Source organism: Schistocerca cancellata, chromosome 8 (assembly GCF_023864275.1).
Source record: "Schistocerca cancellata isolate TAMUIC-IGC-003103 chromosome 8, iqSchCanc2.1, whole genome shotgun sequence".
NCBI lineage: Eukaryota > Metazoa > Arthropoda > Insecta > Orthoptera > Acrididae > Schistocerca > Schistocerca cancellata.
Genome location: NC_064633.1, coordinates 450857707 through 450873023, shown reverse-complemented (window position 1 = coordinate 450873023; position 15317 = coordinate 450857707). Strand labels below are relative to the sequence as shown.

The 15317-nt window shown below is 44.3% G+C and overlaps 1 protein-coding gene across 1 annotated transcript in view; it reads left to right on the top strand.

The window, feature by feature from the left end:
- The window catches only part of LOC126094612 (bumetanide-sensitive sodium-(potassium)-chloride cotransporter), a 355958-nt gene that overhangs the window by 168630 nt on the left and 172011 nt on the right, over positions 1-15317 (top strand). Inside the window, exon 3 of the mRNA XM_049909090.1 lies at positions 1618-1792. Coding sequence (XP_049765047.1) covers positions 1618-1792 — 175 coding nt within the window. The remainder of the gene's footprint in view (positions 1-1617; positions 1793-15317) is intronic.

The following is a 15317-nucleotide window of genomic DNA, read 5'->3' as shown; positions in this document are numbered from 1 at the left end:
CGCTCCAGGCAAATGCCAGGATGGTTCCTTTGAAAGGGCACGGCCGACTTCCTTCCCCATCCTTCCCCAATCCGATAAGACCGATGACCTCGCTGTCTGGGCTCCTTCCCCAAACAACCCAACCCAACCCAAACAACAACTCTACCAAACAATGCCAAGCCGATTAACTACTTACATAATGCTCAGAGATAGACCAATGCGTTATTGATTTGGTCAATTTGTGAAGCTCTACCCTCTTAAATAAATAATCAAATTTTTTGCTGGAATTGTAATAATTTGCCTGTACATTTACATCACATCTAAGTATTTCCGTCCAATTCGGGTAAATCTTTTGTTTTTTTCTGTCTCTCTTTTTTCATAGTACGAGGGTGAGTCAAATGAAGATCATAAATTTGTAATAACAAATCGAAATTCCGCGCCGTTATCCTGTAAGTTGGTAAGCGTGCTACGAACAGCGTGCAGAATGGCCTGTAGGTGGCAGCATAGTGCAGATGCACACATACCGGCGCAGCATCGGTATAAAGATGGCCGCCCCACTTGCGACTTGCACCAGGGAAGAACAGCGTTCTGTTATTCGGTTTTTGCGTAGTGAAGGTGTGAAACCTACCGAAATTCATCGACGAATGAAGGCTAAGTACGGTGATGCATGTTTGTCACAGAAGCAAGTCTACGAATGGAGTAGGAAGTTCGCAATTGGTGTGACTTCAGTGGAAGATGTTCCTCGTCCAGGTCAGGCACAAAGAGTTGTGACTCCACAGAAAATTGCATCAGTTGAAGCCATAGTGAAGGAAAACCGCCGAGTGATAGTGAATGACACTGCAGCATGTTTACAGGTTAGTCATGGGTCAGCACACCACATTGTGCACGATGTGCTCCAGTTTCACAAAGTGTCTGCAAGATGGGTGTCACGGCAGTTGACTCCTGAAATGAGAGAACGACGTGTTGATGCTTGTGAAGAACTTCTTCGGCGCTTTGAACGAGAAGGTGATGGCTTCCTTGCAAGAATCGTTACTGGGGACGAAACCTGGGTTCACTTCCACCAACCCGAAACGAAGAGAGCGAGCAAGGAATGGCGCCACTCCTCATCACCAAGTGATTTCCATATGTTTGGACCACTCAAAGACGCAATGGGAGGAAAGAAGTTCCGTTCTGATGAAGAGGTGCACCACGCGGGGCATTAGTGGTTGCGCGGGCTACCAAAGGAATTTTTTCTAAAGGAATTTATGCACTTTGTAAGTGCTGGAGGACTTGCATTGATCGTGGGGCAGATTACATTGAAAAGTGATACAGCTTTGTGCCACTTCTGCACAATAAATAATATTTCAAAAAATATTTAAGGTTTTCATTTGACTCACCGTCGTATATTTTCGAAATCAGAATATGCTCAAGAATTCTGCAGCTAACCAACGTTAAGGGGATGTTCGTCTCTAATTTTTGTGGGTCCTTTCTTTTACCTTTCTTATATACGGGAGCCAACTGCGCTTTTTTTTCAGTCACTTTTAGCTTAAGCTGAGAGTGATCACAGCGAATGATCAGTAATTTCGAGCATGTCTCCGTGCTAGTGCCTGGCAGCTGTGGAGTCCATTAACGTCACGTGTGCTGATTTCTTGTGCGCAGGAGGCAGATGGTGGCCTTCCTGCTGGAGACCCGGACCTGGAGCCGCCGCGGCCTCCGGAGCACCATGGCGTCAAGCTGGGCTGGATCCAGGGGGTGCTCATCCCCTGCCTGCTCAACATTTGGGGCGTCATGCTCTTCCTGCGCCTCTCCTGGGTGGTCGCGCAGGCTGGCATTGGTGAGCGCCTCCCTCAGACTGCGTATCATCAGATCTTATACATGTTTTAATTGTGAAAGGCTGGCGCTCTCTATCTCTCTCTCTCTCTCTCTTTCTCTCTCTCTCTCTCGTGTGTGTGTGTTTGTGTGTGTGTGTGTGTGTGTGTGTTTGTTTGTTTCTGTTTGGTACTCCTTCACGCTCAAATCGCTGGACGAATTCTTATTAAATCTGTAATGGAGATAACTTATATCCTATATTAACATACAGGCTACTTACCTATATCTTACCATCAAAGGGGTTGGTGTGGGGATGGAACAGAAGTGTAGTCCATGACGCGCAAAAGCCCATACTGCATTCATCTAATATTTGAGAATGAAAGCACTTAGTGATACGTAACAAATCTGAGTCGAAGCAAGGCACCGGGAGTAGACAACATTCCATTGGAACTACAGACGGCCTTGGGAGAGCCAGTCCTGACAAAACTGTACCATCTGGTGAGCAAAATGTATGAGACAGGCGAAATACCCTCAGACTTCAAGAAGAATATAATAATTCCAATCACAAAGAAAGCAGGTGTTGACAGATGTGAAAATTACCGAACTATCAGTTTCATAAGTCACAGCTGCAAAATACTAACGCGAATTCTTTACAGACGAATGGAAAAGCTGGTAGAAGCCGACCTCGGCGAAGATCAGTTTGGATTCCGCAGAAATGTTGGAACACGTGAGGTAATACTGACCCTACGACTTATCTTGGAAGCTAGATTAAGGAAAGGCAAACCTATGTTTCTAGCATTTGTAGACTTAGAGAAAGCTTTTGACAATGTTGACTGGAATACTCTCTTTCAAATTCTGAAGGTGGCAGGGGTAAAATACAGGGAGCGAAAGGCTATTTACGATTTGTACACAAACCAGATGGCAGTTATAAGAGTTGAGGGGCATGAAAGGGAAGCAGTGGTTGGGAAGGGAGTGAGACAGGGTTGTAGCCTGTCCCCAATGTTATTCAATCTGTATATTGAGCAAACAGTAAAGGAAACAAAAGAAAAATTCGGAGTGGGTATTAAAGTCCAAGGAGAAGAAATAAAAACTTTGAGGTTCGCCGATGACATTGTAATTCTGTCAGAGACAGCAAAGGACTTCGAAGAGCAGTTGAACGGAATGGACAGTGTCTTGAAAGGAGGATATAAGATGAACATCAATAAATGCAAAACGAGGATAATAGAATGTAGTCAAATTAAGGCGGGTGATGCTGAGAGAATTAGATTAGGAAATGAGACGCTTAAAGTAGTAAAGGAGTTTTGCTATTTGGGAAGCAAAATAACTGATGTTGGTCGAAGTAGAGAGGATATAAAATGTAGACTGGCAATGGCAAGGAAAGCGTTTCTGAAGAAGAGAAATTTGTTAACATCGAGTATAGATTTAAGTGTCAGGAAGTCGTTTCTGAAAGTATTTGTATGGAGTGTAGCCATGTATGGAAGTGAAACATGAACGATAAATAGTTTGGACAAGAAGAGAATAGAAGCTTTTGAAATGTGGTGCTATAGAATAATGCTGAAGATTAGATGGGTAGATCACATAACTAATAAGGAGGTATTGAATAGAATTGGGGAGAAGAGGAATTTGTCGCACAACTTGACTAGAAGAAGGGATCGGTTGGTAGGACATGTTCTGAGGCATCAAGGGATCACAAATTTAGCATTGGAGGTCAGCGTGGAGGGTAAAAGTCGTAGAGGGAGACCAAGAGATGAATACACTACGCAGATTCAGAAGGATGTAGGTTGCAGTAAGTACTGGGAGATGAAGAAGCTTGCACAGGATAGAGTAGCATGGAGAGCTGCATCAAACCAGTCTCAGGACTGAAGACAACAACAACAACACAACAACAAACTTTACACATAATATCGAACCTATACAAAAATTGTTCTCGCCGACAACGACCACAAAATGATAAGAGGAAAAAAGTTTATCACTTACTGCATTTTCGTTGTTCAGGCAGTAAAACAGTCGCATTAAGCATGACGTTTTCATTTGTTACTTCTTTACCACTAACTGTATTTGCAGACATTATTCACATATATCACTGGACGTACCTGCAAAATTATATCATTTGACAACACGATAGTTCAGGAGATCATAAACATTGAGCTGCGTGAAAATGAAAGTGTAGGGCGAAATTCGCTAGAGATACAGGTGATGTATGCGTGAAAATACATGCGATGTGTGTTAAATACATGTGAAATATATTTGATGTATGTGTATATGAGAAAAGCTATGGCGAAAAGTTCGTCCTATAACCTTGGACGTACCTCAACGAAGTTTGATATAGATATTAGTTACGATCTCTTCCATTGGCATGGGGATTATAATGCAGAGAGTGAAGGGATTAGGAAGAAATGGACAGGCAGAAGGTGCAGAGGAGATGAACAGAGAGGGGGGCAGGAAGAGATGGGCAGAGAGGGGGAGGAGGAGTTGGACAGAGAGATGGGGGGGGGAGGGGGAGGAGGAGCAGACAAAGAGAGGGGGAAGAAGGAAATGGACTTTGGTCCACAAAACCATTTATTGTCTCCTCGCCGAGGATGCGCAGTAGACAGCCGGGCAGCTAGCCAATTAGCACTCTTGTTTCCACGTTCTGTAATGTGTAAACTTCCGTTATATTTGAGCGTTGTATAGTGTTTTACGCGCACGAAACTACGACTGACAGATTTCTGTGGTATTCTGTTTGTTCTGTGAGTTTTCTCATAGTAGCTGAAGCACCTGAAAGAGGACACGTATATTCGTATATTCACAGACAGGCAAGGAACCTTATTTCTACAGTGTACTCACTCTTCAAAAGTAAGGCAGATATGGGCGAGTTGGTCTGCGACGTTGTCAAGGTGCAGGAACGCACTGCAGCGGCCTGTGACGATATTTGTGTATTTTCAGCTGAGTTGACAATGCAGCATTCCTTGCTAGCTGCGCAGTCAGAGGCCATTAACGCTGTCGCCCACTATAACAGAAGACTGGTATAAACACATACTCGGCACTGTTTAACCGCGACTAACACCGCGCAGCTAGTGTATTCATCTACTGTATAAACCACTAAAAGTGACGTCAAAGTGACGACATCTGTCACACCTCACGTACGAGTAGTGGTTATTATTCTGTGGTCGAGTGGAGTCTCTTGGTAAACCAAACGTATCTATCTTCAAGGAGGAGTGAAGGGTGAGAGATAGGAGGGAAGGAGGGTGGGGTAAGTTCAATTCAATGAACGCAGTGACTCGTTGATCCCATGCAATGAAATTTCGTATCGGTGTAAATCTGAAGTGTAACGTCACCGGTTTTTTTTTAATTAGATCGTAATTGACTGTTTCCGGCTGTTGCATCCCACTGCTTCCGTTCCGCTATAAAATACTAGTGCACTAATTCTTCAAGGCTGATGCCAGATACTATTTTAGCTCTCAATGCATTCTTCGTTTCGTTTACAATTATTGTCGTGCTTAGCTGCAAATTTAAACGTAGCCAAAGTGTCACAGGTAAACAAAAACTAAACAAATCCACATTAGCTTAAGGATGTCAAAGCATGAGGCCTTCAACAAATACAAACGTAAATCTCTAGCTACCAACTTCACGGCAAATCCTAAGAAGTTTCTGGTATTATGTTACATCAATAAACGGATCGATCTGTCCAGGCACTCTGTGACCATAATGACACTGAAACAGACAATGACACAGAAAAGGCGGAAATAGTAAATGACTTTTTGTAAAAGGGTTTCACAGAAGAAGATCACACTGCAATTAATCCTCTAACTTGTCGCACGAACGACAAGATGACACACATCGAAAAAAGCGACCTATGGATAGAAAAGCAACTGAAATCATTCAACAGAAGAAAGACCACTGGACCTGACGGTATACCGACACGATTGTACACAGAGTATACGAAAAATGTGGCGCCTTCTGTAGCAGCAGTATACCGTATGTCTCTTCAAGAGTGACGTGTTCCCAATGACTGGAAAAGAAACACAGGTAATACTCGTTTTCAAGAAGTGTCGTCGAACAAACGCACAAAACTGTAGATTTATGCCTCTAACGTCGGTCTGTTGTAAAATTTTGGTACATGTTTTATGCTCGCGTATTATGGCGTTTCTAGAGACCAAAATCTCCTCTGTAGGAACGAACATTCGGAGACAGCCATGTGAAACACAGGTCACTCTATTCATCCGTGAAACAAAGAAACCAGTAAATAGGCGCTCAGCTAGATACCGTGTTCCTCGACTTCTAAAACGCTTTTGATACAGCTCCACACTGCCGCCTAGTGAACGAGAGGTCGAGTGGTTATAATCAGAGTGCAGCTATTGACGTAGGATCAGTGTGGGCAGCGAAACTTGGTAGACATGCTAATGCATCAGTGCAGAACCGATTTACATTGTGAAACAAATCACATCCAGTTGTGGCCACCAGGTACAAATCTTGTGCTGTATACTTTTTGCAAGATGGTATGATGGCCACATTGTCATTTGATAAGCTGTAACTTGAGTTAACAGTATGGCTATCTGTGGTATCATGTATCGATACCATACGAGGTGCATTCAAGTTCTAAGGCCTCCGATTTTTTTTCTAATTAACTACTCACCCGAAATCGATGAAACTGGCGTTACTTCTCGACGTAATCGCCCTGCAGACGTACACATTTTTCACAACGCTGACGCCATGATTCATGGCAGCGGCGAAGGCTTCTTTAGGAGTCTGTTTTGACCACTGGAAAATCGCTGAGGCAATAGCAGCACGGCTGGTGAATGTGCGGCCACGGAGAGTGTCTTTCATTGTTGGAAAAAGCCAAAGTCACTAGGAGCCAGGTCAGGTGAGTAGGGAGCATGAGGAATCACTTCAAAGTTGATATCACGAAGAAACTGTTGCGTAACGTTAGCTCGATGTGCGGGTGCGTTGTCTTGGTGAAACAGCACACGCGCAGCCCTTCCCGGACGTTTTTGTTGCAGTTCAGGAAGGAATTTGTTCTTCAAAACATTTTCGTAGGATGCACCTGTTACCGTAGTGCCCTTTGGAACGCAATGGGTAAGGATTACGCCCTCGCTGTCCCAGAACATGGACACCATCATTTTTGTAGCACTGGCGGTTACCCGAAATTTTTTTGGTGGCGGTGAATCTGTGTGCTTCCATTGAGCTGACTGGCGCTTTGTTTCTGGATTGAAAAATGGCATCCATGTCTCATCCATTGTCACAACCGACGAAAAGAAAGTCCCATTCGTGCTGTCGTTGCGCGTCAACATTGCTCGGCAACATGCCACACAGGCAGCCATGTGGTCGTCCGTCAGCATTCGTGGCACCCACCTGGATGACACTTTTCGCATTTTCAGGTCGTCATGCAGGACTGTGTGCACAGAACCCACAGAAATGCCAACTCTGGAGGCGATCTGTTCAACAGTCATTCGGCGATCCCCCAAAACAATTCTCTCCACTTTCTCGATCATGTCGTCAGACCGGCTTGTGCGAGCCCGAGGTTGTTTCGGTTTGTTGTCACACAATGTTCTGCCTTCATTAAACTGTTGCCCCCACGAACGCACTTTCGACACATCCATAACTCCATCACCACATGTCTCCTTCAACTGTCGATGAATTTCAGTTGGTTTCACACCACGCAAATTCAGAAAACGAATGATTGCACGCTGTTCAAGTAGGGAAAACGTCGCCATTTTAAGTATTTAAAACAGTTCTCATTCTCGCCGCTGGCGGTAAAATTCCATCTGCCGTACGATGCTGCCATCTCTGGGACGTATTGACAATGAACGCGGCCTCATTTTAAAACAATGCGCATGTTTCTATCTCATTCCAGTCCGGAGAAAAAAAATCGGAGGCCTTAGAACTTGAATGCGCCTCGTACAACGGGTGTCTGAGCAACAGAATTGCAAATTCCTGTCTGACGCCGATAGCGGTCGCGTGGTTCCTGGCGGACCAAGTCGCGTGCGCCCACTGAGCCACACCTCCAGTGGCTGGGCATCTAGAGCGCCATCTGCCGCCACAGCGTAGGAATGCCGGCGACAGCGACTCGCCACACTCGCGCTTGGAGCCACTCCGCAAAATGATGCTGTACAGACGCCGCCTGCTCGCGCCTCCATCTTCATCGTTCGAGACCATTGTGATACTTGGTCTCCGTTTCTTGCTGTACTATTTGTACTGAGTGTTAGTACATTTGGAGAAGTACAAATTAAATAAATTTTCTGTTTGCTGTGTTACTCGTTCACTAATCATTTTTGCTTCTGTCGGGCTTTCCTACAACTCTCCTTTCCATTGCGTACAAAGTCATACACAAAACTATCGAGAAACGTGACAGTAACATGTTAGTGGAACTGTTTTAGCCGGCCGTAGTGGCCGAGCGGTTCTAGGCGCTACAGTCTGGAACCGCGCGACCGCTACGGTCGCAGGTTCGAATCCTGCCTCGGGCATGGATGTATGTGATGTCCTTAGGTTAGTTAGGTTTAAGAAGTTCTTAGTTCTAGGGGACTCATGACCTCAGCAGTTAAGTCCCATAGTGCTCCGAGCCAGTTTTGAACTGTTTTATGAGAACGGCAGCAATTACTGTGCTGCATTGAGCGAGTATCACGGACTTAAAAGTCTAAGGTGAAGCCAAATGTCGTTAAATAGTTCAAGAAGACGATAATGAAGACACAGGAGAGCTTGGGGTGGCATCTGCTTCAAAATGGTTCAAATGGCTCTGAGCACTATGGGACTCAACATCTTAGGTCATAAGTCCCCTAGAACTTAGAACTACTTAAACCTAACTAACCTAAGGACATCACACACACCCATGCCCGAGGCAGGATTCGAACCTGCGATCGTAGCAGTCCCGCGGTTCCGGACTGCAGCGCCAGAACCGCTAGACCACCGTGGCATCTGGAAGAAAGGCATTCTATCTCGGTGAAAGTTATTGGCGAGGTTGATGTTGCTGTAACTGACCATGCAGCATGTGCCCTGGGTAGTGCTAGCGCTCTGGCAGTGCCACGAGAATTGTCCATCCCAAGTTAACGCTATGGAAAGTTTTGCAGTCTATTGTACACTGGTACCAGGCGGTGCAGCAACTGCGGTTTCTCGCACAGATCGACGTTGATGACATGTTGACAGGCAATATCCTATGGAGTGACGAGGCACACTTTGTACTACAGGATGCAGTGAATACACAGAACTGCCGAATTCGGAGTACTGTTAAACCGCGAGTTGACCAAGAAGAGCCACTGCACTTGTCTTATGTGACTATGTGATGTGGACTCAGAAGTACCTTTCCTCTCGGTCTGTTCTTCTTTGAAGAAAATACACCCAGAGGGCCCGTCAGGTGTGCCGTTACATCTTCCCGTTATCAAGACCTCCTTACACGGCATGTTGATTGCTCCTTTGGAAGAGGGCAACTGTGTAGAAACCACCGTTTTCATGCGTGGTGGGGTATCACCTCACATCGCTCGCCTAGTGAAAGATCTGCTTCATACAACCAGAGGTTTGCCGGCCGGAGTGGCAGAGCGGTTCTAGGCGCTACAGTCTGGAACCGCGTGACCGCTACGGTCGCAGGTTCGAATCCTGCCTCGGGCATGGATGTGTGTGATGTCCTTAGGTTAGTTAGGTTTAAGTAGTTCTAAGTTCTAGGGGACTGATGACCTCAGATGTTAAGTCCCATAGTGCTCAGAGCCATTTGAGCCAACCAGAGGTTTTACAGATGCATGATCTTCAAGATCGACTGATCTGAAACGATGCGACTTTTGGATCTCGGGATGTCTATAAGAAAGCATTTAACAGGAACACGTTTGGTCTCTACCTAATCTGAAGGCCAGTATACAACAACGTGTTGCTCAAGTTTCACTGGTGTGTTCATTGCAGTTAGAAGCTGTTTAAACGCAGTTGAGATCGATACCGGGCCGGACTGTGAAATAGTGTGGATAAAGCTGTCAATCAGACAAGGATTGACCATTGTATTAGGATGTTTTTATAGATCACCAGCATCCGCAAAAAACATCACAGAACATTTCAGGGAAAGTCTTGAGTACATAGGAAATAAATATCCAAATTATCCACTAGTTATAGGTGGAGACTTTAATCTGGCATCCATTGACTGGGAAAATTACACGTTTATCATAGAAGCAAAGACTTGTGTGAAGTTATCCTAGGAGCGCTCTCAACATACGACCTTGAGCAATTGGTTACAAAACCAACTAGAGATGGAAACATATTAGATATCTTGGGGACAAACAGACCTGATCTTTTTGAGGAAGTTAATCTAGAAGAAGGTATTAGCGACCATAATGTCGTTGTGGCTTCTGTGTCAGTGGAAGTTGCAAAAAACCAAAGAAACAGCGTAAAGTTTTCTTGTTTTGGAAAGCAAGTAAAAGTGACATTAATGAATATCTTCAAAGTCAGCTCCAAGCATTCACTACGGGACACAAAGATATTGAGCATCTTTGGTCGGAATTTAAAGATATTGTCCACCACGTGCTAGAGACGTGTGTGCCCAGCAAAAATATATGGGGGATGGAAAGGATCCACCTTGGTACAACGAACATATTAGGAAGTTGCTCAGAAAGCAGAGAATTTTGCACAGTCGTTTTAAACTTAGTCACTGCCCCGCTGACGAACAGAAATTGTGCGAAATGAAAGCAGTTGTCAAAAGGTCAATGAGAGATTCTTTTAACGAATTTGAATGGAATATTTTATCTGTAGATTCAAAAAATAACCCCAAAAATTGTTTGTCGTACGTAAAATGTATGAACGCTACAAATAATTCAATACCTTCTCTTGATGACAGTACAGGTAATGTGACGGATGATGATAAACAGAAAGCCAAAATTCTAAACCTAGCTTACAAAAAAACTCGTTCACGATAGAGGGCTGCAGCACCATTTCCCTTTCAATTGTCGAACAAACGCAAGGATGCCTGACATAGTGTTTAGTGTATCTGGGATTGTAAACAGTTAAGATCCTTAGACGCCAGGAAGCCATCTGGCCCAGAACATATCCCCGTAAGATTTTATGTTGATTATGCTACAAATATAGCACCAGTCTTATCCATCACCTATCAGAGATAATTGGAACAGCGGAAAGTTCCACGGGACTGGAAGAAGGCCCAGGTCGTAGCAGTCTATAAAAAGGGTAGAAAATCGGATGCACATAATTACCAGCCAATTTCTCTGACATCGATTTGTTGCAGAATCATGGAACATATTTTGTGTTCAGACATAATGACCTTTCTAGACTCTGAGAAGCTCATCTGCAGAAACCAGCACGGTTTTAGGAAACAGCGGTCATGCGAGACACAGCTGGTCCTCTTTGTGCATGTTATACGACAGCCTCTAGATACCGGCTTCCAGGTTGATGCCATATTTCTCGACTTTCGAAAGGCGTTCGACTCAGTTCCGCACTGTCACTTGCTCCAAAAAGTGCGCGCTTACAGTTTATCCGATGACATATGGGGTTGGATAGAAAGTTTTCTAACAGACAGAGAGCAGTATGTAGTCCTGAATAGGGTGACATCAACAGAAACGAGGGTAACTACAGGTGTGCCCCAGGGCAGCGTAATAGGCCCGCTGCTTTTTACGATTTACGTAAACGATCTGGTTGAGGGTATTGACAGCGGCATTAGACTGTTTTCCGATGGTGCTGTAGTCTAGAGGAAAGTAGTATCAAACGAAAGTTTGAACAAATCAATGAGGATTTGCAGAAAATAAATGCGTGGTGTAATGACTGGCAGTTATCTCTCAATATTCGTAAGCGTGACCTACTGCGTATAAGAAGGCGAAAATCCCCATTAATGTACGAGTACAAAATAAATGCCCAGCCTTTGGAAGCGGTAACATCAGTCAAGTATCTGGGTGTGACTATTCGAAATGATCTCAAATGGAACGATCAGATTACGCAAGTAACGGGCAAGGCGAACTCTAGATTGCGGTTTATTGATAGAATCCTGAAGCGATGCAGTCCTTCAACAAAGGAAATAGCTTACAATACGTTAGTTCGTCCAGTCTTAGAGTATTGTTCCCCCTTACCAGATGGGTCTGATTCAAGAGATTGAGAGGGTCCAAAGAAGAGCGGCAAGATTCGTGACTAGTGCATTTAGCCAACGCGAGAGCGTTCAGATCTCATGGAAAGTTTGAAGTTGGGGACACTTGCAGACAGACGACGCGCTAAACGGAAGGGACTGCTCACTAAATTCCGAAATCCTATCTTCGCCGAGGATCTAGAGCATATATTATTACCACCAGCTTTCAAATGGCGCAATGACCACCATTCAAAGATAAGGGAAATTAGAGCTCGTACTGAAGCGTTCAGACAGTCGTTTTTCCCTCGCGCGATCGCGGGGGGAACAGAGGGGAAAATATGACTTTGACACGAATTGTGCCCTCCGCCACACACCGCTTGGTGACTAGCGTAGTATATATGTAGATGTAGAACTGCTGAGAGAAACTGTTGATCAAATCGTTCTCGGGATGCAACATCTCGTCGACGTATCCGGTGCTCATATATGAATGACCTAATAGACAACGTCTGAAATTCCACGATGCTTTCCGCTGATAATGCTGTTGCACACAAGGAAGTCGCGACGCTAGATAATTGTAGCGAAATACGAGAAGACCTGCACAGGATCGACGATTGGTGCAGAAAGTGTCAATTGACTCTCACCAAACAAATGTAACGTTCGGATCTTCCTGGCAGGTTAAAACTGTGTGCCAGACCGAGACCTGAACTCGTGACCTCTGACTTTTTGCGAAACTTTATTCTGGAAATGTAACCAACTGCGAATACATAAACAGCAATTTGCTTTATTGTATGATTACAAAATTGCAAAACAATCACTCTAAGTAGTTACTTCCATAAAATATGTTTGAGTATGTGTAAGGAGCAGTGTCTACAGTCCGCACTCGTATATCCGTTATCTACATTCCCCGACAGGGAAAATATTTTAATTGAAAATCACTTGCCCGGTGTCGGCGGATAAATACGATACTGCAGTGCCTGTGTTGTCCACGAGAACGTCGACTTCGAAGGATGGACACATACCATGTTCTATCCACTAATAGGTGTCCGGATACTTTTGATCAGATAGCGTAAACTCAAGAGCAACCGAATTAGTCATAGTTAGTTTGTTGAAGGGAGTGGGAACATGTTGCTATAGCAAAGGGAATAGCTCGTCCTGCGACGGGTCTGATATCTCGTCAGAGACAAGGTAGTTGGGCGTATGTTACGGCGAACGTAATTGCTGGAAATTTTTGGAAACTTGTGGTAAGGTCTTATGGGACCAAACTGCTGAGGTCATCGGTCCCTAAGCTTACACACAACTTAATCTAACTGAAACTAACTTACGCTAAGGACGACACACACGTCCATGCCCGAGGGAGGACTCGAACCTCCGACGGAGGGACCCTCGCGGACCGTGACAAGATGCCCAAGACCGCGCGGCTAACGCGCGCGGTGTAATTGCTGTAAACTAGATTTGTAGGGGAGGTAGAGGGGAAGAATGTCCCGGGGCAGGCGCCTAGTTATGACAGTAAACAAGGCAGGTTGTCGCTGATGTAAGATGCAGCGATTATGCTGGACAGTTAGCAAGCGGTTGCGTTAAATCAACCGAAAGGTATATGAGCATAACGACAGTCAGTTCTTATTCGATGATAATCTAATAGGGGAAAATGGATGAATTGGGTCATCTAATTATATTCTGAATATCAAGGAATTTTTTCCTAAACTCTCATCCACGTATCCATAAGTCAGTGTTAACGTAAAATGTGACGAATTTTGATTGACACCATATCTGTCCCAAGTCCAAAAATGGTTCAAATGGCTCTGAGCACTATGGGACTCAACATCTTAGGTCATAAGTCCCCTAGAACTTAGAACTACTTAAACCTAACTAACCTAAGGACATCACACACACCCATGCCCGAGGCAGGATTCGAACCTGCGACCGTAGCTGTCCCAAGTTTTGCATTGCATTTGCAACTGGGGTTAAATAACACATTGCGAAAGTTTAGTTTTCTACCGTATCTAGCTGCTTTTACCATTTAATTTTGTTTCAGCCTGCTAAACGATTCGTTTAGACTTCGTCTCAAACATAATCATATCAACATAAACTATAGAAATAAAGTACTGCCGGCCGCGGTGGCCATGCGGTTCTAGGCACTTCAGTCCGGAACCGCGTGACTGCTACGGTCGCGGGTTCGAATCCTGCCTCGGGCATGGATGTGTGTGATGTCCTTAGGTTAGTTAGGTTTAATTAGTTCTAAGTTCTAGGCGACTGATGACCTCAGCAGTTAAGTCGTATAGTGCTCAGAGCCATTTGAACCATTTTTGATTATATGGCGCACTCAGGCCTAAGCCAAAACCAATAATTGATAGACAGATGTAAGTGGAACTAAACTCTATTTTTTCGTCTTTAAAAATGAAATTATTCTTCCAACATGCGACGGATGAATTCATTAACGTAGACATCATTCACTTCTAGCAAGGTCTTCATGGTCGTGAAATTTCGAGGAAGAATGTCGATCCTGCTACGGACTAATGGGACCTCCCAGATGGAATGGTACAATAGTAGTACACGCGGGAAAAAAATATTTCATTAAGAACTTCATTGGCCACCGCATTTGAAACTCTAAACCACTGTTCGTCAAACCTTTTTACTCAACAGCCAATACCGGCATCGTGAGGCAACACTTCGGACAGCATATGTACCGATCTCATTATCAGGTAGTAACCTACATGAATTAGTATGCCATTAGTAAGTTAAAAAAACTAAGGGCGCTATAAGTTTTCCCCCTTCCCCCACCCCCCTCCATTACTGTTTGTTATAAGACAGAGCCATTGGACCACATTCTTTCGACTGTTCTCTATTTCAGATTGCTGCCACCGTCAGCGAGCCCGAAGTTGCGACACTGTAATTGAATCGGCTGACGATGTGTGTTTTTTTTCTGTGTGAGCAGATGAATAGCCTATTAATAACAGTAACTGTACCTACATTTAAATGCATTACAGCCAACCGTCGTAACTTTGTCCCACTTTCTTCCGTTATTTGAAAATTCTGGACACAAAACAGGGCCGGCCGGAGTGGACGAGCGGTTCTAGGCGCTACAGTCTGGAACCGCGCGACCGCTACGGTTGCAGGTTCGAGTTCTGCCTCGGGCATGGATGTGTATGATGTCCTTAGGTTAGTTAGGTTTAAGTAGTTTTAAGTTCTAGGGGACTGATGACCTCAGATGTTAAGTCCCATAGTGCTCAGAGCCATTTGAACCATTTTGAACCACAAAACAGGATTTACCCATTATCATATACATAGTAGCATTGAACATCTACAGTTACTGAGTGCTACGGAAAGTGAAAATGTATACTAATTATGCCCTATTAAAGTATATTTTCAGTTTTAATACTGGTACAGATTTAAAGCGTCATCTAGGTTAACTTTAACCAGTCTTAAAAAATATATCTTTTTTCCCCATATCTAATTCCCTGAGTAACTTTCGAGCTGACAAAAGCAAATCACACGTTTACAGGAAGTAAAAACAAAGTGTTCATTCAGCATTGCATGT